Below are 24,974 nucleotides of genomic sequence, written 5' to 3' on the forward strand. Positions count from 1 at the left end.
AATGCGTATTTTAACCCATTTATATGTTTTTCTTGATCAACTAAAATTTTATCTAATTTTATATTTTGAAATCATGAACATTTTGTGCTTTATCGAATATGACAAGCCCGGTAATCAGCCCAGGAATCAGACATTTGCATTGCGATGAAGGGAGTACTATAAGTGCTAACACCTAAAGAACAGGATTAAAGGAATATGTACAAACTTGAAATGAAAGTTATTTTTTTGTACATTTTCAGTTAAAGAAGCAAGGTTGATTGTGAATCAGATCAATTTATACGGCATGAATTATGTACAACAAAGAATTTAAATGTCATTTTCTCCTTGATCAAACATAAAGGAGAAATTAACCCTAAAACTATGTACTAGTAAGTAGTACCAAAAAGACCCAAGTCATGAAATGAACAAACATTTCCCATGCAAGGGGAACAAGAATCAATTCACATAAGATTCATTTATATTAAAGCTAAATTCCAGGGTCCAGTTTCAAATCCGATGGTTCTAATGGATTATATATATCATCAAAATGGAGCTTAAAGTCTCTACCACTAGCACCAAAGTCGTCCGGATAAGCTGTACTAGATAACTTATTGTAGTTCATCCAATCAAACTGTTCATGCTCGCCTACACTCCTCTCCGAAAAGCTTTCCGTGAGATGATCGACATTTTGACGGTTAAATTCAGGAGGCTCGAGAAAGCTGGCCTGTTGGAGGCCCCCTTGGTGCCTGAACTCGGGGGGCTCAAGAAAGCTTGCCTGTTCAGGCTCTGCACGGCTAGGCCCACCTCGGGCCCACCAATGACTCCTTGTTGGAGGTAGCATGGTGCTCGAGTCATGATGTTGGAGGATACTTTGTCCCTCCAGGAAGTCAGGAGACGATGTAGATGCTTCCATATTGCTCCTTGACCGATTCTCAAAGAAATCGGGCCAACTTTCTTCATGGTTAGGTTTGTTTTGTAAGGATGGCATCCAAAACTCTTTGCTTTCCTCATTGTCATCGATGTCCAGAGCAACTGCCAGGACATCAGTAGTACCGCCAAGAACCCTCCCGGATCTCGACACATAAAACCAATCAAGAAGATAAGGATGAGTTTTAGGTTCTGTTTCGATAAGCCAAAGAGAGCCCAGATGATAGCCTGGTGCAGGACTGTTGTAGAATGAATCCCTTCGGAAGTAGCTGTTTCTCGTGCTTTGGTCTCTCAAACGCGGACTCTGATGCCACCTTCTGGGTGGTGAGTACGCATATCCAGGAATAGGCCCGCCCCGTAACTTTTCATTCCGAAAAGTTCGGAGAGTCGTTAGAAACTGCATCCCTTGACTGTCGGGTCGCCAAGAAGGATAGCTTGTCTGAAAGCTGAAGAAAAAGAAAGAACAATTGAGAAAGCCAAACAAATAACACTAAATTACGGAAATAAAGAAAACAATGGAGGACGAGAAAAAATCGAACCTCAGAAAAGACTTTTCCATTTTCCCTTGAGAACTCCTTTGCATGGGATGTGAATTGTAAGGAGAAGCATAATTGCCATTTCCGTGTTTTTGGAAGTCAAAGATGCTAAAGCTGTAGTAAAATGAGATAAACTCGGTAAAAAACAAAGACATAGTGTTGTCTAATATATTTAACAAAACAAAAAATGTTTAAATAAAAAACCTGCAAACATCACCAACTCCCTCGACGTATACTGTAAATTCAGTGATGAACTGCAGAATGTCATTTACATGCTGCAACAAAGACATACAGCCGTATAAGCTAACAATCATTCAAATCATCTGAAGAAAATGAATTTTATTCAAATGAACAGACAAAACAAAACCTTTGGAATAACGAATATGAGCAAGTAAGGGGTCATGAAGATTGACGCCATCTCCTCCAGCCACATCATTGCTGTATACTGCACAATTTTATAATAACCAAATAAACATGTGAACACCCCGACTAAAAACAGACCATAGTTACATGGAACGTGGAATGTAGCCACGTTCTCCGATCCAGGAACGTTCGTCCCCAATCACCACGAAACGCAACCCAAATCGCTCAAGGTGACATCCTAGTGTGGAAGACCTTTTTTAAAAAGTATTTTGGCCTTCATTTACAGATTAAAGAATAAAGAAGGGAGGAAAAAACGATTTAAAACCTAGAAAACCAAAAAAAATCCACTTAAAAAAATTTCTTAAAGCAAAAAAATTAATTTAATTTAATTTTGTTTTCAAATGTATTTTTTATAAATAATGTATCTCGTACCCAATCGTTCCCGAGTCAATCAAGGTTGTGTTCCTTTCTCCCGTTCCCCGTTCCTAACAGAATGTCGTTCCAAATAACAATGTAACAGACAAAAAGAGAACTCAGGCCGAGCATGTGAAATCACCTGAAATAAAGTTTCAAACTCCATCCTAACCATCTCCGTGTTTTCTTTACCACGCCATCTCTTGGGCATGTAGTGAGTATGCTGTACTACCAAAGACATTGTGCCCTCCGGGTCAAGAACTAAAACTTCATCCGCCACAGCAGCTCGACTAATGGCCGTTATAGTTCCAAATACAGCAGCATACCAGAATAAGTTACGCCCAAAGATCTGCAATATTTACGGGAAACATCCAACTCTAAGTTAATTATTTGTCACTTTTAGGAATTTTATTTAGCAATAATTCCGTTAATCCAAAAAAAATGAAAATAAGAAAAGAGATATTACATGGCCCTCGAGTAGAGATTCATCCAAAAATGCAATAATTATCAATACTGCAGCAAAGCCACCAGCTATAAAAGAGATGAATTTAGCAACAATAGAAATCATGGGAGATGGAAATTGCTTCAAGTAATCTGAAGCATGTATCACGCTGCTGTTTATACGATGCCTAAAGAAGTGTTCCACCTGAAACGCAGAACAAGTTGCGTCAGTAATGTAGTGGTACAATTCGTTAGGCTGCACTCTCGGCCAAACAATTAAAGAAAGAGATGAATTCCGTTCTCAATAGAGTTGTTGCCTATTGGTCAATTAAAATTTTCATATGCAGAGGGTGAAGCTTTTCTAACTGGGACGAACCAATAGTGATTGGAATCCATTCTTTTGGCGATAGTTCCAAATGTTCTGGGAACAGAGAACAGTGCTCTGTTCTGTGTTTTGCGTAACTATATAGAAAACTATTATCTATTCTTGTTGAAGTATTTACAGTAGTGAGAGTACAATTAACTTAAGGCAATTGTGAACAACCGGCCATTTAGATCAATATTTCTACATGCTAAAATCCATGAATTCCCGTAAGACCGTAACCCATTATTGACCAACCAACCCCCAAAAGACAGTTTTTTTTTCCCTCCTCTCCACAATATTCCTTTCTCTGTACATCATATCAATAAGCATGAATTACTAATACAAGTTCATTTTAACCATAGTTGTAATCTACCACAGTCCATGTATTGCATGTTCTGCGTGTTTGTAACTGTTTTAGTTCATTGAATTTTGTAAACTTAGCACTTACAGATAAGGATACATGTAAACATTTAGGGGTTGTTTAGTTTGTTTAAAAAAAGAAAAGGAATGGAATCAACAAGGATAGAAAAGGGTTGGAATGGAATCAACAAAGGGATGGAAAAGGAAAGGAACCAAAACCATCTTATTTCCTCGATATGTTTGGTTAGACCAGGGAAAAAATCAAAAACCCCTTAAACTCCTTCGATTTTAGTTTAGTCAGAAGTAGTCGATCACCATCAACATGAGCATTCCTAACAAGTACCTTCACTATGAACATCATCACCTCTTTTCACTATCAACATCGTGAAACCTTCTCTCAACCACCATTTTCACACCTTCTACCTCACCGGTACCACATAATGTTTAAGGGTCCCCACTACTCCACCACCACCATTCCACACAAGTTTCTGGCTCTTCAACCACTCAGCAAAAGTTTTAAGCTCTCCACAATTACTCTTGGTGGTCGAAAGTGAGCATTGTAGCTAGCGATCTTGGATTTAATGATCCAATGCCACCAATGAAAAATCAAATTCAAGACATTTAAAAGTTTACTGTTGTATCTTTCGCTTATCCTTTTCTCTTCCCTACAATTACAATTGAGTCTGAGATGATGGTGAGTTTGAAATGGTGGTGGCGATGTTAGAATTTCTTTTTAGGATGTGGTGGGTGGGCTACAAAAGATTGTGAGGGCATAGACGCGTGGTAGCTAGTTAATTTTATTTCCCTGTACAGCCTATGTGGAAACATGGGTTTACTTTGAAATTCTGAATTAGGCCCAAATTCATTGTTTAGCAAATCCGAAAAATTATTACACCTCTCCCTTTCCGATAAAAATTCTCAAGTTTCAGTTTCTTCATCTCATTTTTTCTCTCCTACTTTTGTTCCTTCTTCGCCATTTTCACTCGGAGCTTTTTTATCTTCACCATCCTCTTGTGCATCCATCTCCCCTTATTCCTCCATCTCAATTTTAAGTATTCTCTTTTGTCATCTCAATTGAAAATTACAGAATTTTCAGCAATTCTCGTTGCTAGATCCAGGATTAGTTTTGCTAGTTATTACTCAAGATTTGTGAAACACAGTAACAAGGAGTTAGAATTTGGTTTTGCATATGGAGCAAGGAGTCGTTAGTGATGGTGTGGGTGTAATTCATCATCAGTTTTATCAATTAAAGTATCTGCAGCAGTTTTGTAACTATTTTCTGTAATTCGTTAACCATAGAAGCAATCTATCATATTCCATAGTCCATACTCGACATTCTATTACTACTACTTAGTGATTGTTATAAGTAGATTATCTGAATTGCCATTTCTTAATAACTTCTATGTAAAGTCCTTCATCTCAATTAAAAATTTATAATTCTTTCGTCTCGGATTAAAATAAACTATATTTTAATAGTTCACTGAATTATCTACACTTCTTATGTATGTGAGCTAAAGTTTGCTACCAAGGGTCAATTGGAAACAATCTATTTGCCATCACTAACAGGTTAAGGCTGCGTTAATCCTAAACCCGCCTAATTGTGAGCCCCCTAATGGTCAAGGCTGCGTCAACTGGAAAGAATCTATTTGCCATCACTAACAATCCATTTGCCAACACTACCAATGCTCAAGAGAAATGCACTTGTTCCTAGAGCTTAAAACAAAATGTAAACCGAGTAACTAACAGACCAAAAGTAAAGAAATACTTGCCTCATTAAATTCCCTAAACATCCATTTTGACAAATTTGACCAGCGGCGAGATGCTGCTGTTGTAGGATGTTTATAGAACTGTTCAGCATGCCTCAAAAAGAGATAAACCAGCATGAATATTACTAAAAATGGAGAAAGCAGAAGCATTCCAAGTCCAACTACAACAAGTCTTTTCCTCAATGTACCGGGATTTGAAAGAAAGTCGCCCCTGACACAAAATTTTCTGCAGGCACAAAAGAGCTTATCAGTCACTAAATTAGAAGCAGTACAAATCTTTTTATGTGAAGGAACAGTAACAGACGAATTCACGATCCAAAATATATTTCCACACTACCCATCTAAAGATGAGTTTTTTTTAAATCCTGTCTCTTAGTCATGTTCTCATTCCATATATATATCTCACACAAGCAAGCAACTACCATGAGTAAAGTGGTAACTCAAGGACTGTCCAATTGGGTCGAAATTAACCTGACCCAAAATGACTTAACGTAAAAATCAGACAAAATTGACATACTGGCTAGGCACATGACAGAACCCGAAAATAACCTGGCCAGAAACATTACACCTGAAGTCCATGAAGCTCAACCATTAGCCTATATGGACAGCCTTAATTAGTAATCAGTAAGAATGTGTGTAAAAGTCGCAAACCTTAAACAAGTACTAACATCTACAAGCAGCTTTTCTACCAGCAAACAAATACAACATCAATGTTATCAGAATCCCGAGTAATGACCGGTGGAGGAGAGCTATTACAGTTGTGCTATCACTCACTAGGCCTCACGTCAACCATCAAACATCAACACTTGCTACCTAACTATGACATAGAAGACAATGCAGATGGTCATACTAAACATTAACACCACCATGCAAAATATGAAGATATTGTCGGTACGTCTTTGGCGTACCCTATAAGCCTGACAATTAATCCCACTAGAACCTCATCCACTTAAATTAATGATATATACTAAACAAGGTGTTTGCTATCAAGGGTTAATTGGAAACATCATCTATGCTAGTTCTATCACTAACAAGGGTAAAGTTGCGTACACCCAATCCCCAAACCGTATCCTAGGTGGGAGCCACTTGATAGTGTTGGGGTAATGGAATGTTGTGTTCTTGTTGATGACTCGGAGGGAAAGAAAAGTGAGGAAATAACAGGCATAATAGCCAAGCTTCCAGTTCAACAAAAACAAGAACAATCCAAAAGCTAGATGTAAGTATCACCTGTCGAACATGCTCTGCAGAATGCACCAATTTAAGGTCCACTCAAGTGTCTGTGTCAATATGAGGCGTTGACGACCCCTAGTAGGGCTAGACTTAACAGTTGGACCAGCACCAGGGATCCACGTAGAGATAGGGAAAGCCAGAATCCCTTTGTTGATCATACCAATCAAGTAGTTTTCTTTCCGCATTAATCGCATCATGATTTCATGAGCTGACAGATCCTTAACCATATATAGCTTCTGCGAGTTCTGAACACGAACCACTTTCTCAAGAATGGATGGCCATGGCATGGTCTTCAACTCGTTATCTGTAACATAGAGACTGCAAAGACCATCATCTTTAATTAGTGTATTCCCTACCAAGTCATTTATGAGGTATCACTAGATCAGCATTAAACCCCATCATAAAAGGGAGAAAGGTTGAGAACGATCAAAAAATCAGGAACAAGAAAAGTGGTGTTTTGTATGCTTACCAGTTGTAATAGAAGTGGCGTATCCTGAGAGTCTCTTTCAGCTGCGCAAAAAACCTTAAAAAACAGAAAACCCAATAAATTGAAAATATACCCAAATACCCAAGAATAATTGCTTTGGAAAGAGTTAGCGGGGTTAACGGGTGCTCATGAATGGCTTCTTTTGAAAGATCACAGGGCTTAGTTCCAGATTCAACGGCATCCATTCCACATTTAACTTTACGGAGACCGTCCCAGTCAACATATAGCAAGAAAAATCCGGAAAAGCATATTGTAAAAGCAAGACTAAGGAGTTCAACTATCCATTTTACAATGATACACCAAAGCCCTTTCTCACAATAGTAGCAGTAAAGCCTTTCGAAGAACAGGTCCAAATCAGATATAGGTTCCACTTTCAAGCTTTCCCCATTAAGAAGCCCAGAAGGGCTTTCGCTACCAAGACTTGGTACCCTTCCATAGTCGGATAATTCAATCTCAGGTGGAATCTCATTAAGTAGGCCTACAGATAGAGAAGGATCACCCAGTCTTTTCCACTTAAATATGCTCAGAGCATTTCGACCCCCTTGCCAACTGGACATTATTTGCAAACAGTAGCAGATGGCATACATAACAAGTCCATTCCACACAGATGCTTGACCGATCAAGACCTGAAAGTAAATGCAGAAATAACTCGGTCAAAATGCTAAAATTTGAAAGAGCTAGAGCCTAAAAGTAACGTGCTAGATTTTCCGGCCAAGAAAGCTGCATAATCAGAGCAGTGGGTTTCATCAATTGAGAAAGATTCCATCTTTAGTTGAAAACATCAAACCATTTCAAAACTTTGCAAAATAGGACTCGGCATGAAACTAAATCAAACAGTTAAGCAACTGCAAAAGCTTAAGTGAATCTCCCTAATGCAGTTTGTGATAGTAAAACCTTTGAAACATACAAGAGAAGTTTCAAAAGGAAATTAGAAGAAGCAAGAGAAGCTAAAGAAAGTGGAGGACAAAGGAAAGAGTATGAAACAAATATACAATAACAACCTCAAAACCTAAAGGGAAGAAGAAACTATAAGGTGGCCTATCACTGCCTCAAGAAAAGATGTTGGAGCTGGAAATAAGGTAGTGAACTCAAGATCACCAGGGTGTATAATAGGAAAACAAAGACGTTTGAGACGACACAATACTCGAGTTAAGACCATCGATAGCTTCTTAAGACACTAAATCTGAGATATCTACTAGTCTAATGCAGCAACTAAAATGTAAAGTTGTGACATTTCAGTTTTTCATCAAGATTCTCAATGTTAAGCTCATAGTACAACCTGTAACATGGTTGCCAAGTGTCAATCATTAACAACTACAATCAGCAAACAAATCTATAGTGATTCACCAACTAGCTTTACACTGCACTGTCAAAAACACTAATAAGAGCACTGTAACATGAAATCAGAATATATTTGTGCAGCCAAAACAGGATCTTGCCAGTAACAAAGTCATTAGAAGGGTGTCTTATGAGCCATCACTTTAAACTATCGACAAACGAAACAATGTTGTAGTGACGACTAACAAGTGCTCTCTGTCCTTACAAGGGATACAAAGAGGTTGTTTCCAGACCCTTGATGACAAACATAATTTGCAACTTGTAAATGCTCAATACCAATAAGTTATGAAAATGCATGAATCTAAAAAGCAATGTTACTATATACGGAGTATTATAAGTCAAAACCAAATACTATGCCAAACTAATGTGTATTGCTCAATAACCATTAAATTACGAAAAATCAAAGTCTAAGTGCAATTTGAAAAGATAAATTCCTTGTTATTTTTAAAGAGGGTATCATTATTTGTTGCCCCCGTTTTGTTCTACTTCCCCTTTTCTTTTTCTCCTCCTCCTTCCTACAACCTCCCTTCTTATTTTTGCTCTCCCTCACCATCCAATTATCACTTCCACACACCATATCACCACTGGCACCAAACCAACACCACCCTACTCCATCAATTAAGCTGCCTATCTGGGTGACTCTTTTTTTTACAAAATAACAACGAAATGCAATGGATCTAGGATTAAGCCATCGTCAAACGCATTGGAGGTGGATGGCGTTCATCAATGGCTCAAACACAAGGCACGGTGACCATAGTTCAAACCATAGTGCTTAAATGCACTCGCAATTGCATTATAATTGTGAAAGCACTTTGTACGTTAATGCGAATAGTTGTGGTTAGATGATGCGGTCTATAATTTTCAATAGTCCAAACATAGACAAAATGCGTTTGGTACATGGTCAAACATAGACCACTTGTGACAAGGAAATTGATGGTGCTTTTAGGTTTCAGAATGGTTAAAATGTAGATCCACCCAGTTTCATATGTTGTATAAAGATACCTCAATGGGTGGCTCAATTAAAGGGAGGATAGGCGATAGAGCTTGAGCTTGATGGCAATGATGATTTGTATTAGTGAGGTGGAAGGTCTGAGAGGTAGTGTCCTTAAAAGAGAGGGGGGAAATGTGAGCTGCATTAATATTAGCGTCGCTTGCTAAGATTGGTGGTTGGGAAGGAGTGCAACTTGGTGTTGTTCGTGATGGGATCTAAGGAAGGTGGTAGATAAAGCGTGTGAAAATGGGGAGGAAAAAAGAAGGGGCAATTCTCAAAAGGAAACGCTAGAACGCAAGAGGGTTGCATATAAAATTTGGTTTATAAAAACAGTAATTTAAAAAGCATGATTAAAGTAATCAACTTCACCATAAAAATTCAAACTATTTCACCTCATAAGTCATAAGTCATAGTGTTAAAATTTCTCTTTGAATCTTTGAAGCCAATATCAATCACTATATTGGTCACATTGTTTCCATTAATCACAATCGTATTTATAGAAATACATAGAATAGCAAAAGCCTAACATAATTACACTCTAAACATACGTAGACTCCATAGTATTTTTTTATTCTATTAAGTTCCCTAATATGTAACATCAAACTATTTAACATATCTAATACTCCCCCACAAATGGAAGACAAACCCTCAAATTGGACAATGAAGAAATCAAATTGCACATGTTCACAAAAGAAAACACACATGTTCTTAATTCTCATGACCATGCTCATCATCCTCGACTCCATGCAGCATTCATCATCACAATCTAGTCTTTGTAACCAATATCTTACACTTTATCACAATCATCAGTAAATGAAGGTATTTGGAAAAAAGTAAAACTTATTAAATTAAATTATAAGTTTAATTTTCTCAATCACACCTCACAAATCTTGTAAGAGTTTTGTGTTTAAAATCTCCCAATCGTATTTCGTACAACTTGTGTTTTTTTATTTGCAACTATTCTCAAAACAAGCATGTCAATGCACTTTTTAGATTGCTAATATCCAATTATATAAGTAAAAAATTATTTAAAGTTAATTTATTGAAACTATATATTTAGACAATCTAACAAAATCTCTCAATAGTTTATCAATTTGTTCAAGATAAGTCACTATAAAAAGTTCAAAGCAACATTTGTGAATAGTTCAGAATTCAAAGTATTGAATCGAATTGCAGATAAAAAGAAACGGAGGAAGTATTTAATCTCACATTTCACAATGTCTAGTGAGTTTTCCTTTCTTCTACACAGGAAAAAGGCATTAACAAAGTATACAAATGCAGCAATTTTCCACTCTACTTACCGCTACAGCTTTTTGTCAGTGAATTTGTTTCAGCAAATACCAACTAGAACTAGCTGAATCCCTGCATCAAAACAAATTACCACAAACCCAACAGAGTCATTTCATCAAAATGCAGCATAAATTTGGTATATGCATGATAAAGCACACCCAATTACATAGAAATTGAAGTTTACTATATCAGAAGTAAGCTAATTTCCAGCCCAATAACAAGGGAAATAATCAATAATCATAATTGCCTTCCAAGGTTCAACCTTTAATGTCAAATGATTACCCATACAACTACAAAATTGTTCAATCAGACAAAACAACCTATAAAATTCAACAAAAGGGTAATCAGAAAATACTTAAATCAAGTTGCTATCATATTCTCAAAACCCAAATATCAATACTTAAAATTGAAATCCAAAAAACAGAATAATTAAAATTACCTAAAACCCAGAAATTGTTAGGATCAAATGACAAATGGGTAGTAAAATTTGATCAATTAAACCACAATAAAAACAAAAAGGGGGAATTTTTGATAATGAAATGGCCGTAAAGAAAGAAGATGAAGCGGTGCAACGGAGAGAAATTTGGATTGCGTGGAAGAAAAGAAGATGAAGAATAATGGGGTTATTCTCTTCTTTTTTTTTCTTTTCTGCTCGTTTAGAATTTTGAGGAAGAAGTGTTTAATGGGGAATTGAAGTATATTTTAATCGAAGAGAAATTTCTTATCTTTTTCCTTTTTTTAATGAATGCTGATTACATACTGGTACTTCTTTAATCTTTACCCAGAAGAAAAAGAAATAAAATTGTTAATGTTTTGGGAAGAAACTAGAAAGTGGAGTTTTACACAGATTTTCACTTTCACCGTCTAATTGGATTTTCCAATTTTATGACTAGTGGTGTTTAATGGGCTGGTCTCTTATTTTGAGTTTTTATTGGGCCCACTTATAGAAAAATTTTGCGAGTATTTGAAAAAATTAAGACATTTTAACAACTTATGTTCCAAAATAAGATCCGTGAAAACTTATTTCTCAAAATAAGCATCCGTACATCCAAACCACTGGTTTGGATAAGTCGCTGTTAGTAACAGCGAAAGAGGAAAAAAAAAGAAAAATAAAAACCCCAAAGTGGCTGTTAGTAACAGCGACTTAAAAAAAAAAATTTTTTTTTTTTTTTAAGTCGCTGTTAGTAACAGCGACTTAATGTTTTTTAAGTTTTCAGTTCTCAGTTACTTCCTCATTCCAACCTACGAGATTAAGAAGTTATCAGTTAACCTTAAAGTCGCTGTTACTAACAGCGACTTTGGGGTTTTAATTTTTTTTTTTTCCTCATTCGCTGTTACTAACAGCGACTTTGGGGTTTTTTTTTTCTTTTTTTTTTTCCTCTTTCGCTGTTACTAACAGCGACTTATCCCGAGGCTAGGCTTGGATGTACGGACGCTTATTTTGGGAAATAAGTTTTCACGAACCTTATTTTTGGAATTAAGTTGTTTATTTATCTTACTTTTTTCAAATTTTGCAAGGGTTAGATTGAAAATGGGTCCTATTATAATTAAAATAAAGCGGACTATAAAATGGCTCAATAAAGTCTGGAAATTGGCCTTTGTAAATAGTATAATTAATGTATAATTTAAATAGTATAAATGACAATGTTACAAATTGATAAATGGAGATTAAAATAATGTTCAACAAGTCTTGTATGAGATCGTCTCACTGTTAGACGGGCCCATACAAGCAGCTCAATAGAAAAAAACACAAAAGAAATAAAATAAAAACTGACCCAATTAAAGTCGTATCACGATAAGACGGTTTTAATAAAAACTTGGTGAATAATGTTTAGTAATAAAAATGGGTCGGATTGGGCCATAACGGGCTTTCAAAGCCCAACCCATTTAAAGCCATATTAATTTTAAAGGACCCTTATTCAACCCGGCCTATATTTACTTAAGCTCGGCCTGACCTTTATCTAGCCCATTGGACATCCCTAGTCATGAGTCATGACTTTGTTTTATGCGATTTTTTTTAGTTAACACGTACCAATAATTCAACATTTTGTTCGCTCACTGTGAATAATCTCATTTTTACATTATTTTCTAAATAATTTAACATTGGTCTTTAATTGTTGTGAATTATTCAATTTTTATTTTAGTTTGTTGGCAACATATTACTAATATACAATGTTGGTAGCAAATGTACGACAAAGGTTAAATTATTAGAAAATAATTCAAAAGTGAAATTTTTTTCAGAGATGCACAAGTTTTTTTGTTAAATAGCTTTTAAGTGGGATAAAATGTTGACTTTTAAGCCAAAACGACAAATTTACAAAGAGTACTTTGTTTCATTAGATTTTGGTTTTTTACATATTTTTTCTTTGATAAATAACTAATTTAAATCAGCTTATCAATTAATATTTCAGCTAGTCAAATTAATTAATGACTTCGACTAACGGTGTTTCTCAAACAAACACGTAAGGATTTTAGAAATTGTATGTTTTTGTTGTTAACGGGTTCAATTAGTTTTTTTTTGATTAACTGATATCGGGTTTTCACTTTTTTGTTGTTGTATAAGTGTATAATAAGTCAGTTGTTAATACTTAATCCTCCTTGTATATTTTGTAAAGTAAAAATATTTCAGATTTGTTCCATTTTTTATTAGAAAAAAGAAAAAAAATAAATAAGTCACAAAGGCTGGCTATATCTAATTTTGATTGTTATTTTTGTGAAATACCTTTTCTAAATAAGACGATTTTAAAACAACAAGCTTATATTCTCAAAATTATATTTATTGGGTTATTTAATGCATGTATAGAACGTATCTTGAAACCGCCTCATAAAATAATTTGTAAATATTTTATGTCAACATAGCTTAAAACTTAAAAGTCATATATTAAAAAATTAATTATTTAACCAATCAACATAGTAAAATTCAGAAGTTTATCAATAAACTAGACTAAATAACATTTTAAAAAAATAAAATAAAATAAAATAAATTAAAATAAACTTATCAAACATGGTCTGACTATCATAAGTCTTCACTTCTGTTTCTAGTAATTATGTTTATTTTTAAATTATCATTTAATTATCACTTTTAATTTATATTTTATTCTTAATTAATAAGTTAAAAAACTATTAAGTGAAATTTTATTTGGTTCATTTCAATGCAAGAAATTATTAATATCAATTTTTCATAATTTTTAATTAAGTATAATTAGCGACATTAAAAATTAAAATATTACGTTAACAAGTGTGAAAAAATCAAATAAAACTAATAGATTAAATTGGAGGAAACATTTTTGTTACATTTTTGTTAGCCAACCAAGTAGTCATAGCCAAAAACTGTGGCCAAAATAATTGACGCAGCCTAAATAGTGGGACCGTATGTTATATACCTCGTTATCACGTCGTCTACTCAAATCCAAGTTAAGTTGACAATTAATTATCACAATTCACAACTATCAAAAAACAGGCTATTTCTTGATAAATCGTTTTTTTTAAAGACGGCTCTTAAGAGCCCAACTCACTTTTTTCTTTAGTAAATATCTTAATTTAAAAAAAAAATTGTTGTTTTTACAAAAAAAACTGTAGAAAACTACTTTCTTTTTGAAAAATAAAAGGTTTTTTGATTAACTGCATATTCCCAAACAAAATAAAACATCATTTAGTAATAAATTAAATTTTTTTCATTTTTTTTTAAATTAAGGTTCATCAATGGTGGAAAAACAATGATGTTGATAATGACAATTATGGCTATTTTTATGATTTAGGGTTAAAATAATATATTTGCGGTTATAACATAATATATTTGGGGTTATAATATAATATATTTGTGGTTATAACATAATGTATTTGGGGTTAAAACTTAATATATTTGAGGTTTTTTATAACATAATATATTTGCTTGTATTATTATAATATCAATTTTGTAGTATTATATCACAAATATATATTGTTGTAAACCCAAATCTATTACCTTATAACCACAATTCTGTATTTTGTTATAACCCCAACTATATTATATTATAACTCTAAATATATTATGGTTATAACCCCAAATATACTATGTTATAATTACAAATATATTATGTTATAACCACAATTGCTTTTATTAATTTCTCCTGTAGACATTGTTGTCTTTTTCAACATCACTATCTACACCATTGATGAAGCTTAATTTTAAAAAAAGAAAATCAAAAAATTGTAAATCCAACTAATATATAACACAATCAACCCAAAAAAAATGAAAATGAAAGCTTTAAAAACGAAAATGATGAAGTATAAATACAGAAGATAAACAGAGAATAAACAATAATGGAGTTTGAGAGAAGAAGATGAAGATTGAAAACCACAAATGGAGTTTAAGAGATGAAGATGAGTAGTTTTGTCATGAAAGAGAAACAGAAAAACTGAAAATGGAAGTTAAAAAGCATTGTTTAGAAATTTTAGTTGTTTTTTTTTTTTGTTAAATTTAAAAATTGGGCTAGACCAAGCTCGAGACGTCTTTTGTGAAGATGGTCTCAAATAAGAATTTGTGATAAAAAAAAAAAAGAAAAAACTCCTCCTTCCTTAATGAAATTTATACAAAGAATAGTCATAAAAGTTAAAAAAAATAAATATTTTAGATAGTGTACATATTATGTAATTGAATAATAAATCTGATGGAGAAAACATAATAAGAATCACAAAAATTTTAAAAATATTAAAAGAAAGTTAGTAGAAAAAAAATATAACTACAAATAATAATAAAATATTTTTATAAAGTTAGTGGGAAATATGTGAGGATTATAAGGAATATAAAAATGTTAATATAAAATTAGTGAAAGATATATAGAAACCATAAACATTATTAAAATATTAAAATGAGATCAACTAACTTTAAAAATTAGTCAACTAATTTGCTATTAGCCTATTACTAACGACGATCAAATTTAGTGTTGATTATGTTTAATAATAGACCACTATTACTAACGTAAGGCGTTTTCTTTCATGAGCCTCCCATGACGACATATACTTATTTTGAGAATTTTTTGGGTCACGCTTATTTTATAAATTTTTCATTTTTTTTTCTGAAATTTTTAATTAAGAAAACTACAATTTTAATATTCCTAGATAGGGATGCAAACGGAGCGGGGCGGGGCGGGTATTGGCGTTACCATCCCCATCCCCATCTGGTAAATCAATCCCCATCCCCATCCCCGCGGCGGGTATAATTTTTTTCCCCGTCCCCGCCCCAATGAGTTTGTACCTAATACCATCCCCATCCCCATCCCCGTCTGGGTATCCATCCCCGTCTAATACCCATTTTACCCGCCCCACCACCCGTCAAATCCCCGCTTAATACCCATCTGTGTTACATATTTATTTTCAAATCCCCATCTAATCATCACTTAATATCGCCTACCTCTACACAACTCGTAATGAATATAAACAAATTTTATTGAGAAAAAAGGATAAAAAATAGAAAAAACATGATTATAAACTTTACTCTAAAAAACATGATCTTAGACCTTAAAGAAAATATAAAAACGGGGTTTTTAAAGTTTTTTAAAAAATTTGAAAATAATTCAAGGTTTTCAGAAATTTGAAAAATAATTTAGGGTATTCCAATTCTCAAAATTTGTACATTTCGTGAGGCGGGGCGGGGCGGGTATCACCTAAAACCCATCCCCATCCCCATCCCCGCGGTGGGTATGAATTTTATACCCGCACCCGCCCCATGACCCATCAAACCGGGACCCATCCCCGCCCCGATGGGGTGGGGATGGGGCGGGTCTTCTATTAGACCCGTCCCGCCTGCATCCCTATTCCTAGACCTTTACCCTTTTGGGCTTGGGCACAAATCAATAAAACCCAATACTAAAAGCCCATAAAATCACCCGCGAACAACCTCATATTGGCGGGAAAATACACTTCCCGCCATAAACCATACACCTCCAGCTCTCCACCTCTCATATATCCCCGCGCTAATCCTTCTTCCCTCCAAGCTTTTTTCACTCCTCTCTCCCTTCCCTTCCCATTCCAAATTCTCATTTTTTTTCATTTTAATTTTCAATGGATTCTTCAAAATCATCAATGGTGATTCCCTTCAAATCGAAGACATCCCTCACCACCACCCCAATCAAGATGGAAAACAACCCAGTTTTCTTGGGTCCTGCCGTTTCTACGCCGGAGAAAGCTAGTTCAAATCCGGTTAATCGGATCCGTAATAAGAACTTTGCTCTATCGATATCTGATATCCGTCGATCTGCTCTTCAGCTTCAGAAATCTAATCTGGCCGGATCCGATTCCCAAAATGTGGTATCAAAGAAGTCGTTTAATAATATCGGTCAGAAATCTAAGGGCTCTGATAAGTCCTCCAATGTGTTGCCTGAAAAGTATGATTCTCTGGTTTCTTTTTTTTTTTTGATTTAAGTAATGTTTTCATGAGTTTTGATTTATTTTAGTCTTAGTTGCCAGTGTAATTACATTGTTGGGATAAAAAGAACACATGTTCATTTTTTTCTGGAATGGAGTTTTGTGATTTTTGAGGTTGTTTTGTGATTTTTGTGAGAAGTTACTGAAATGAGGGTTTAATATGTGTTGATTCGCTGTTTTTATTAAACTTTTACCTAATGTGTAGTTCAATAAGTTTTAGAGGCTGATTTTATGATTTATGAAATCTGGAAAAAAATCTAGGGTTTTATGTCAGGGTTGTATCTCAGAGTAAATGAGAGATTAATAAATGTGCTAAAGCTGTGCTTTTTTTTTTTTTGTAAAATTCATCTGTTGTGGTGCTCACTAATTTTTTAGAGATTGATTTTATGTTTTGTGAATGTTGCCCTAAATATTGGAGAAAAAGTAGGGTTTTATCTGCGAGTAATGTAGGCATTTGTTCAATGTAGAAGTAATCAGTACTGATTTCAGCTTGCTATTAATTACATTCTACTCGTGGGTTGAGATCTTTGATGAACGATTGTTACAAATTTGAGGGTAATTGCGAGATTAACTGGTTTTATGTTGGGGACAGACAACTTTATTGCTATGTTAATTCAATTGGGTTTAAATTTATGTTATTTATTACAGGATAAACAAAAATTCTTTCAAGCTAGTAAATATGGTATTGTACAACTCTTCTTACAATTGGGTTTAAATTTAGGTTGGTAAACCTCCTGAAAAGGGAGGTAATTTGAGACGAGAGTCATTCTAAGTGTCTGGTACATCTGATTTATGAAGTATGTGTTGGTAATTTTGTGCTGTACTGATCATATGATATAATGGCAGGTATGAAATGTTATGTGACTTCTTTGTCGCAATGGTTAATTCAATTCGGCTGCTTCGATTGAAAAGCGTGCCAGGATCTTTCACTAAGCTTGCTCATAAAATTGAGTCTTTGACCGACAGGTATAACTCTTTTCCATTTGCCGTCTGGTACTTAGTATGTGATTTTGTTGATCATTTTGTGTATCTAAAGTGTCTTTGTTGTTCCTTTGTTTGTTTGCTTGTAGGAGGTTTACCTTGCGGCATTTGGCTCAACTGAAGTACATAGTGCCGGAAGTAATTGTAGCAAAGAAAATTCTTGTTCAAGATGAAAAAACAAAATGTATGGAGGAGGAGCTTCTTGTCTCTTTAGATATGGGTGCTGTAGAAAATGATGCAAATGCGAAAGGTGGTGATGGATTTGCTAAATTGAAAAAGATGTTTCGTTCACGAGTCACCGACTATTCCAAAACCCATCTTGAGGTATTGATAATGCTTTTACTGTACTCGAGATTATGTTCTTGCTTCTCAGTACTGAGCTTGAACGAACTTATCAACTGATTTTTTGTATGAATTTAGGTTGATGATATTCCAGAGGGAGAACTGCCCCATCTATTCAAACAACCAAAGAAGGAAGTTGAGCCAATTATGAATACGATCCCTACACCAATGGCAGCATCACTTACTGCTCCTTCTTTTAAAAGGCGATTCTCATCTAGGTTGCTAAGAGATCCAGTTGTTGAATCTATGCCAGCTAAACCATCTTGCTTGTCAGAAATTCCAATCAAAGTACATTGTGCTGATGTTACTGATGGGCCTTCCTGCAGTACAGTTGAAGCTGATGCAACTCCTTTAAATCCTGCTTCAACGCCTGTCAAACTTGCTTCAATACCCACCAAACTTGTTTCAACACCTGCAGAACTTGCTTCAACTCCAGCAAGGCTGATGGCAGCCACACCTGAACTGCGTACCCGAAAGCGCCCCCCAACGACGCCAGATCATGACTCTACCGATTTCACCAAGTCAGTTAAGCGAAGTAAGTCCTTGAAGTTTGATGACAGCAGTGTTGATAGTGAGGATCACTTTACCCAAATGGATGAGGAAGAAAGCATTGCTCCAGCCCATGACTCTACAATTACCAAGGATGACGTCCTGGAACTACTTCCAGATGGCCTACTACAGTCGGTAAGTAGTTTTCAGCTGATTAGTTTGTCATTGATTTGTTTACCATGTATATAGGTTTAATGAAAGATCCTTGTACAGTTGATCGAGAAAGAGCGTAAGATGATAGAAGAGAAGGACCCAGTTGTCGTAAATGCAAAGAGAAGGCAACAAATGATGACTCGGGTACCTAGACTTTTTGACATGATCCGCCTCTTGTTCCAGTCGATCAGGCGTACTGTTATCACCAAAGAGGAACTTATTTACAAGTTACTGGCAGGCAACTTTGAGATTGTTGATCGAAGTAAGGGTTTGCTTCATATTATATGGCACTTTTGCACATAACATTATCTTGCCATTGATCTCACTGTTCAAATTTATACTGTTCTGTTTTCACAGCTGAGGTAGAGGAGCAGCTTCAATTGCTACAAGAAGTTGCACCAGAATTCTTATCTGAAAAGCAATCTATCAGTGGGGATACTCTTCTTAGGTAAGTTTGATTTCCATAATGGTTTTTTCTCTGGTTTTCCATTGAACGTTACCAATTTTACTAATGGTTTTTTGCCTTTGCATCTTTGCAGTCTGAACAAATGTTCAAGTTCCGATTCAATACGTGCCAAACTGCTCGAAGCAAAATGAGATGACAATGGCTTTTGAAGTTTTGACATCCTGACAAAGTAAATTAGGATTTTTTTGGGGGGTTTTATATGACTAGGAAAGCAAATAGGTGAATTATTGAAGGCTTTCAATCATGTTGCATTTTGTACATGTTTAGTGTAGGTTCTGATGGCCTGAGTTGTACATAGAAGTTTCCAATGTTATGTCCCTCCAATTTCATTGCCTGATCATATCTATATCATTCATGCCTCGTCCTCATGGATTGTTTAATGCCTCACCTTATTGAGTTGTACTTAAATGGTTACATTACATTACTCAAATATGAGACTTTTATTTTTCTTGTTTCTTCATTTCACAAATGCCAATATTCACTATGTAATTGTAGCCTACAGGTGCTTTAGAAGCGTAATTAAGTGAAGTGTGAGTGAGAGGTAATTAAGTGGAGTGAGATAGAGAGTGTTGTTAAGTGGAGTGAAAATTGATGAGTGTAGACTTGTGAATGAAATATGAAGGTAGAGTTCACAATAATTTTGTAGACTAAATCCATTTTAAACTTGCATGAATTTAGGAGTCATAACAAGTGCAAAATACTTGACCATCTCTAACACTTGGCCATGTTGAAAAGGTAGGCTACAGACACAAATTTATATTCCCTTCATCAAGTTCCATTATTCACCTTCAAACTCCTCCGCTTTAGTACACTTCGTCTACACACGTGTGCTTAATCTTTGATCCTTGTATAAGGATGGTATAATGGGCCGGCTGGTGTGGTATGCATTCAATCTCATTCTCATTCACTAGTCAATCGAGTATACCCGCTTCATGTTCATTCCATGAATTATATGCGCTGCAATTGTCCTATCTACACACATGTATTAAATCCACTAATCGAGTGAACTTTTTGATTTCTTTTGGCATGAAAATGGTGTATACCCAGATTGTAAAACTCGTTACTTCTCTCGTTGATTTTAATAGTAGGTTTTGTTTTTAATTTGGGACTGCGCGTATACTGTTCGATGAAATGTCTGATAGAAAGTATTGAGTGTTGGGCTGCTATGATTCCTGGGCGTGCTTTATGGGAAATGGGGAGTGCAATTCTGCTTTTTGATGAAATGCCCGAAAGAGATGTCCCTTCTTGGAATGCTATCATTGCTGGATGAACACAATATGGATTGTTTCCGGGGGCAATTTTGTACCTTCGAAGGATGTTATCCTCATGTGCATTAAGTAATTAATATTATTAGTGGCATGAAGGTTAAAATCTAATGAGGTTATCTGTTTTCCTTACTAAATGGACGTAAAATTTATGGCAATACACATTTAGCAGAATTTATGATTAACAAGTTGGTTGAGATTGACCACATTAATGGTCTTCACATTTCGAATTTAGATACATGGATTTAGCTAAGGGGGATGAGGCCCATGGAACGAGTAGAAATGTTGAAAGAGCAGAATGCACAAAAGATCCCTGGTTGCAGCCGGTTTGAGGTTGACTGTAGACTGTACAGAATGCATCAGTTCCATCCTCCCGATGAAACACATCCCAAAGCAGAAAGGATTACAATACGAGGAAGTCTTTGATTTTACTAGTCAATGATTAGTAGGTTATGTTAATGATGGAGATTTTAATTTGACATACTGAATATTATTGATACAGTTGAATACAAAATCGTGACTTCAGAATCTGAGAATTTATATAGGTAATATACAGAAAATAAGAATAAGCAAACAGTTAGTGTTGATTCCATAGTAGTCTAATTTCTAAAATTTTAACAAGGTCTGTCAAATCTGTCTCAAGATGTCAACAGAAATGATGTCATTGGTTCCTTTAAGATATATTCCTGCATGAAGGGTTAGTTAAGATCGAATAGGCAGTTGAGTTAACTTTTGAATAGCTATAGTATCTGTTTATCAATGTGTATGGTTGTTTGCAACGTTGCATGAGCCATGAGAGTAGCCTGTTTCTTTTTCTTTTGTCGGTACTCTATTACCGTTCAATAGCTACTGGAAAAAAATGAAGCCAAGCTTGATCCCGTAAGCTTCTTTTCTTTTTTTTTTTTTTTTTTTCATTAGTTGGGGAGAATATGAGTAATCTGTCTGCCCTCTTTGCAGGTTTCAGTCACTGATTCAATGACTCCTGTTCTTTTGGGTTCATTCTGCTCGTTAGTTGACAGAGGTAGTTGCTTCTCAGATGTGATTTTGACTTGATCATTTACTTTTCCCCATAGCAATAGGTACAAACCTATAACAATTGTAACTCCTCCTATTATGCTGAACAAACAGTAAAATTTCAGAACATCTAATTAACTCCTAAGAGTAGCAGTGTAGCACAATTGCACAAAGAGCATGGTACGAGCTACCCTTACCTGCCCGTGTATAGCTTTTCACCGACTATGAAATATGCGAAGATTACTACTAGTAGTGTCTGTAGTGGACAGAACATAGTTACAAAGACAGGACCTTTTTCTTTTGAACACCATACAATCATCATGAAGTTTAAGGCAGAGGAAACTACTCCCTGCAAGAAATCACCAACATCAAAGTTTGCTTTCCATTTTTTTTCTAGCGTACGAGGGATAACATTGGGTTGTTGTAAACTGTAATTCTCTATCCCGAATACTACTTACACTAAATAGAATGGTTGCTATGTCGATGAAGGATTTTGTAATCCATACAGATGGTTGATGTCGAACAGCCAATGAAGTGAAAGCACCAGATTGTGCTGCTCCTACAAAGTTTGCCCATGCAGCTAATGACAATGGTGCAGGATACCTTTTCAATGTGAATCCCTGCAAAGGTTCCCATCATATTTCTAATGCATTTTTTGCTAGGTAACTATTCCTTTTAGTTTCTTTATTTTCTTCTTTTATTCTTGTGTTACATCATTGTCACTTTGTAATTGCGGGTATGTTAAGTAAATGACTGTTGGCTAGAGCTGTTAGTTGTAGCTTGGCTGATTTGACCAGCTAGAAGTATAGGCTGAAATAAGTGTGGTAAAAATTATGGGATACAGTGGATACCTGCATTGTGAACCATATCGACCATGATATACAACTTGCTATGGTAAGTAGTGGACCTTTTACCCAATTTTTGTGGAATTCGCCTTTTATCAGGTGTATCGGAGGTTCCCACAGGCATCTGATTGCTGGTCCTCTGTATAATGTTACGATCATCACCCCAGCCAAGGACACGAAAGTTCCAGTCACTTTTGCTATTCCGCGAGGTTTTCTCAAGTTAAGAGTCTCCAACCTTCATATGATCAAAAACATATCACAAAGGTTAGTTTTTTAGCTGTACTGATGAGCTTAAAACATGTTAGTTCAAAGGATATGATCTCGATATCTGTACTAGGAAGAGTTTAATTTCACCTGACTGCCACTGCTAGTATAAAGGTCAATGTAGGAATTGTGTTTACTGTTGCTGACAAAAATGCTGGTGAAGTGTATTGTAAGCTTGCAAAGTACATGTTTATTGTTAATCCCACTCTGTTAACAGTGGGAAAAAGCCGTCAGATCTCGTTTTTACATGTATGCTATGCTACTTGGACACAGGTACTGATGTCAGATACTAGTATGTGTCCAAGTGTCGGGTACGTCTAAATATTCAATTTTATGCCTAAATTGAAGCGCCTAAGTGACATACCAATGTCCGAGTATCAAGGATTGGACACGGGTACGAGAAGCAAAATGAAGAGTCCGAGTCACATAGCATGTATGCAGTGAAGAATTTCAGTAGTTTTTGACTCTAGGATGTAACATGTAGGTAGTGACAAGTAACTTACCCAAGTAGAGAATAAAGAAAGATTTCCATAAACACGGTGAATGTCATCTTTGGCCTTGCTTTCCTGCACCAGTTTATAGTATCTCATAGCTTAGAAAAAATCAAGTTCTCCCACCTAAGTGTGGTTTAGGGGTCAAATATACGCAACCTAACCCTTGTTAGTGATAACAAGGAGGTTGTTTCTGATCGACCCTTTGCAACTTCACATACATTATAAGTGTACATGATTAAATGCGCCATTTTAAAATAGCCCATATAATCCAAAACCAAGAACTTTCAATCTCTGCCCATCAAAAGAAGGGCTATAAGAAAGAAAAACACCTTTCAAGGAAATATGCAAAGGGAAAAACTGTGATTCCACCAACTACATGACGGTACGTGACGTAAACATGAGGATTCATCCCATGGTTGAAAGCAGCTTCTGTTATGAAATAGAGAAAAGCAGAGGCAGCTTGAACTAAAACCATGAATATGTATGGTCTAAGTCTTATGCAGGTGACCCTTAAGCTAAAAGCATTAGTAACCATTTAATTGTGATTTTGAATGCTCTTTTCCCTGTTATTGAGCTTAGTATGAAGCCAATGGCTCTAACTTTTATAGTGGATGTTGTTAATGCTGTTTGATTCTTGTGGCATGTTGCACGTATCATGTTCTTGATCCATTGATGGTTTTGCTTTCTGTTTTGTACAAACATGAGAGGAAAATAAATTTGATGATTCCAAAAGGAGAAATATTCTTAGTGCTCCTGCCGCTGCCTCCCTTTTGAATTACCAAGATATGTTATTTTATCATTATTCCCAATTTGTCATGCAAGAAATTCGGTTTATATATTTTATTAAAAAGGTAGATGGATTGTATCCTGTTTAGTTGAAATTCTAGAGGTTTAGGCATACTTACAGGTTACTTGGACTTGGGTATTGATGTCGAATACTGGTACGTATTCAAGTGTCGTATATATTTAAATATTCAATTTTATATCTAAAATGAAGTGTCTAAGTGCCATACTAATGTCCGAGCCATCAAAAATTGGATGCGGGTCCGTGAAGTAAAATAAAGAATACGAGTAACATAACTTACAGACTAATTGGAAATTAGTGGAATATTCAATAGGTAAATGAAAAGGACTAAATGGTGAAAAATGACAGAGCATATGTGAGAAAGTTTTGCACTAAAGCTGCAGTTTGCTGATTAGTCTCTAACAGTACATAAACAGTAGAGCTCATAGTTGAAATTATCTTTTTCTTTTTTCTTTTTACTCTTTTTCTTTATCGGACCATAATTAGATTAATGCCGATCTACGGATTAGAATGCTAGACTTTAGATGTGAGTAGCTGAAATGTGGATACTTAGATGGATAAGTGGATATACTTGACGAATAGAATTCGAAACAAAGACATAAGAGTTGTAGATTTTGATGAAAGATGAAAGTGAAGCGTTTGAGATGGTTTGTGCATGTTCAAAGACAGAGTACTGATAAGCTGGTAAGAAAGAGTTGAAACTTGCGAGATTTAATAACAGGGCGAGGGAAACTTCAAAAAACCTGGAAGGGCAAGAATGGAAAATAATATGAAGGATTTAGATTTATTTATTGAGATGCTTTAAAATCAAAATGATTGGAGAAAAAAAAGTGGGGACATTTCACTAAAAGTTTATTGTAGTGCCTGGGGCTCTCAATTTTTATTAATAAGTACTTTGAACCAAC

At 35.2% G+C, this 24,974-nt stretch overlaps 3 protein-coding genes across 4 annotated transcripts; 1 reads left to right on the top strand and 2 right to left on the bottom strand.

Moving 5' to 3' along the window:
* Positions 1-253: 253 nt before the first annotated feature.
* Positions 254-11,291, bottom strand: LOC130797877 (autophagy-related protein 9-like). Of its 2 annotated transcripts, none has more exons than XM_057660660.1 (11): positions 10,926-11,291; positions 10,498-10,558; positions 6,850-7,493; positions 6,378-6,698; positions 5,154-5,376; positions 2,686-2,865; positions 2,362-2,568; positions 1,810-1,887; positions 1,647-1,717; positions 1,446-1,556; positions 254-1,352 (listed from the first exon to the last, which is right to left on the bottom strand). In XM_057660660.1, exons 3-11 carry the CDS (start codon positions 7,452-7,454, stop codon positions 467-469), a joined length of 2,682 nt encoding a protein of 893 aa, XP_057516643.1. In that variant the 5' UTR covers positions 7,455-7,493; positions 10,498-10,558; positions 10,926-11,291; the 3' UTR covers positions 254-466. The 2 variants fall into 2 exon arrangements, with proteins under 2 accessions (XP_057516643.1, XP_057516644.1); XM_057660661.1 differs by having other exon boundaries at positions 10,498-10,806; positions 10,926-11,290.
* A 5,155-nt stretch (positions 11,292-16,446) lies between these two features.
* On the top strand, positions 16,447-19,849 carry LOC130798289 (CDT1-like protein a, chloroplastic). The gene is made up of 7 exons (XM_057661213.1): positions 16,447-16,851; positions 17,738-17,857; positions 17,962-18,196; positions 18,293-18,898; positions 18,977-19,178; positions 19,274-19,364; positions 19,456-19,849. The coding sequence occupies exons 1-7, from the start codon at positions 16,529-16,531 to the stop codon at positions 19,511-19,513; spliced, it is 1,635 nt and encodes a 544-aa protein (XP_057517196.1). The 5' UTR covers positions 16,447-16,528; the 3' UTR covers positions 19,514-19,849.
* A 1,595-nt stretch (positions 19,850-21,444) lies between these two features.
* LOC130798290 (WAT1-related protein At4g08300-like) lies at positions 21,445-24,225 on the bottom strand. Its single transcript, XM_057661214.1, has 7 exons — positions 23,594-24,225; positions 23,274-23,336; positions 22,861-22,977; positions 22,513-22,741; positions 22,120-22,281; positions 21,859-22,010; positions 21,445-21,763 (listed from the first exon to the last, which is right to left on the bottom strand). The coding sequence occupies exons 1-7, from the start codon at positions 23,797-23,799 to the stop codon at positions 21,562-21,564; spliced, it is 1,131 nt and encodes a 376-aa protein (XP_057517197.1). The 5' UTR covers positions 23,800-24,225; the 3' UTR covers positions 21,445-21,561.
* Positions 24,226-24,974: the final 749 nt, after the last annotated feature.

The sequence above is a fragment of the Amaranthus tricolor genome, chromosome 13 (genome assembly GCF_026212465.1).
Source record: "Amaranthus tricolor cultivar Red isolate AtriRed21 chromosome 13, ASM2621246v1, whole genome shotgun sequence".
Taxonomy (NCBI): Eukaryota; Viridiplantae; Streptophyta; class Magnoliopsida; order Caryophyllales; family Amaranthaceae; genus Amaranthus; species Amaranthus tricolor.

What these genes read in the sequence shown, in the direction of transcription:
- LOC130797877 (XM_057660660.1), bottom strand. Translation starts at nt 7,454, where the DNA reads ATGTATGCCATCTGCTACTGTTTGCAAATAATGTCCAGTTGGCAAGGG. An exon ending in CGCCACTTCTATTACAACTG is followed by an intron (nt 6,699 to 6,849) that starts GTAAGCATACAA and finishes TGGTCTTTGCAG; the next exon opens with TCTCTATGTTACAGATAACG. An exon ending in GGAGTTGGTGATGTTTGCAG is followed by an intron (nt 1,557 to 1,646) that starts GTTTTTTATTTA and finishes ATTTTACTACAG; the next exon opens with CTTTAGCATCTTTGACTTCC.
- LOC130798289 (XM_057661213.1), top strand. Translation starts at nt 16,529, where the DNA reads ATGGATTCTTCAAAATCATCAATGGTGATTCCCTTCAAATCGAAGACA. An exon ending in CTTTGAGATTGTTGATCGAA is followed by an intron (nt 19,179 to 19,273) that starts GTAAGGGTTTGC and finishes CTGTTTTCACAG; the next exon opens with CTGAGGTAGAGGAGCAGCTT. An exon ending in AGTGGGGATACTCTTCTTAG is followed by an intron (nt 19,365 to 19,455) that starts GTAAGTTTGATT and finishes GCATCTTTGCAG; the next exon opens with TCTGAACAAATGTTCAAGTT.
- LOC130798290 (XM_057661214.1), bottom strand. Translation starts at nt 23,799, where the DNA reads ATGGTTACTAATGCTTTTAGCTTAAGGGTCACCTGCATAAGACTTAGA. An exon ending in TTTCTTTATTCTCTACTTGG is followed by an intron (nt 22,978 to 23,273) that starts GTAAGTTACTTG and finishes CACTGTTAACAG; the next exon opens with AGTGGGATTAACAATAAACA. An exon ending in ATACTAGCAGTGGCAGTCAG is followed by an intron (nt 22,742 to 22,860) that starts GTGAAATTAAAC and finishes GATCATATGAAG; the next exon opens with GTTGGAGACTCTTAACTTGA.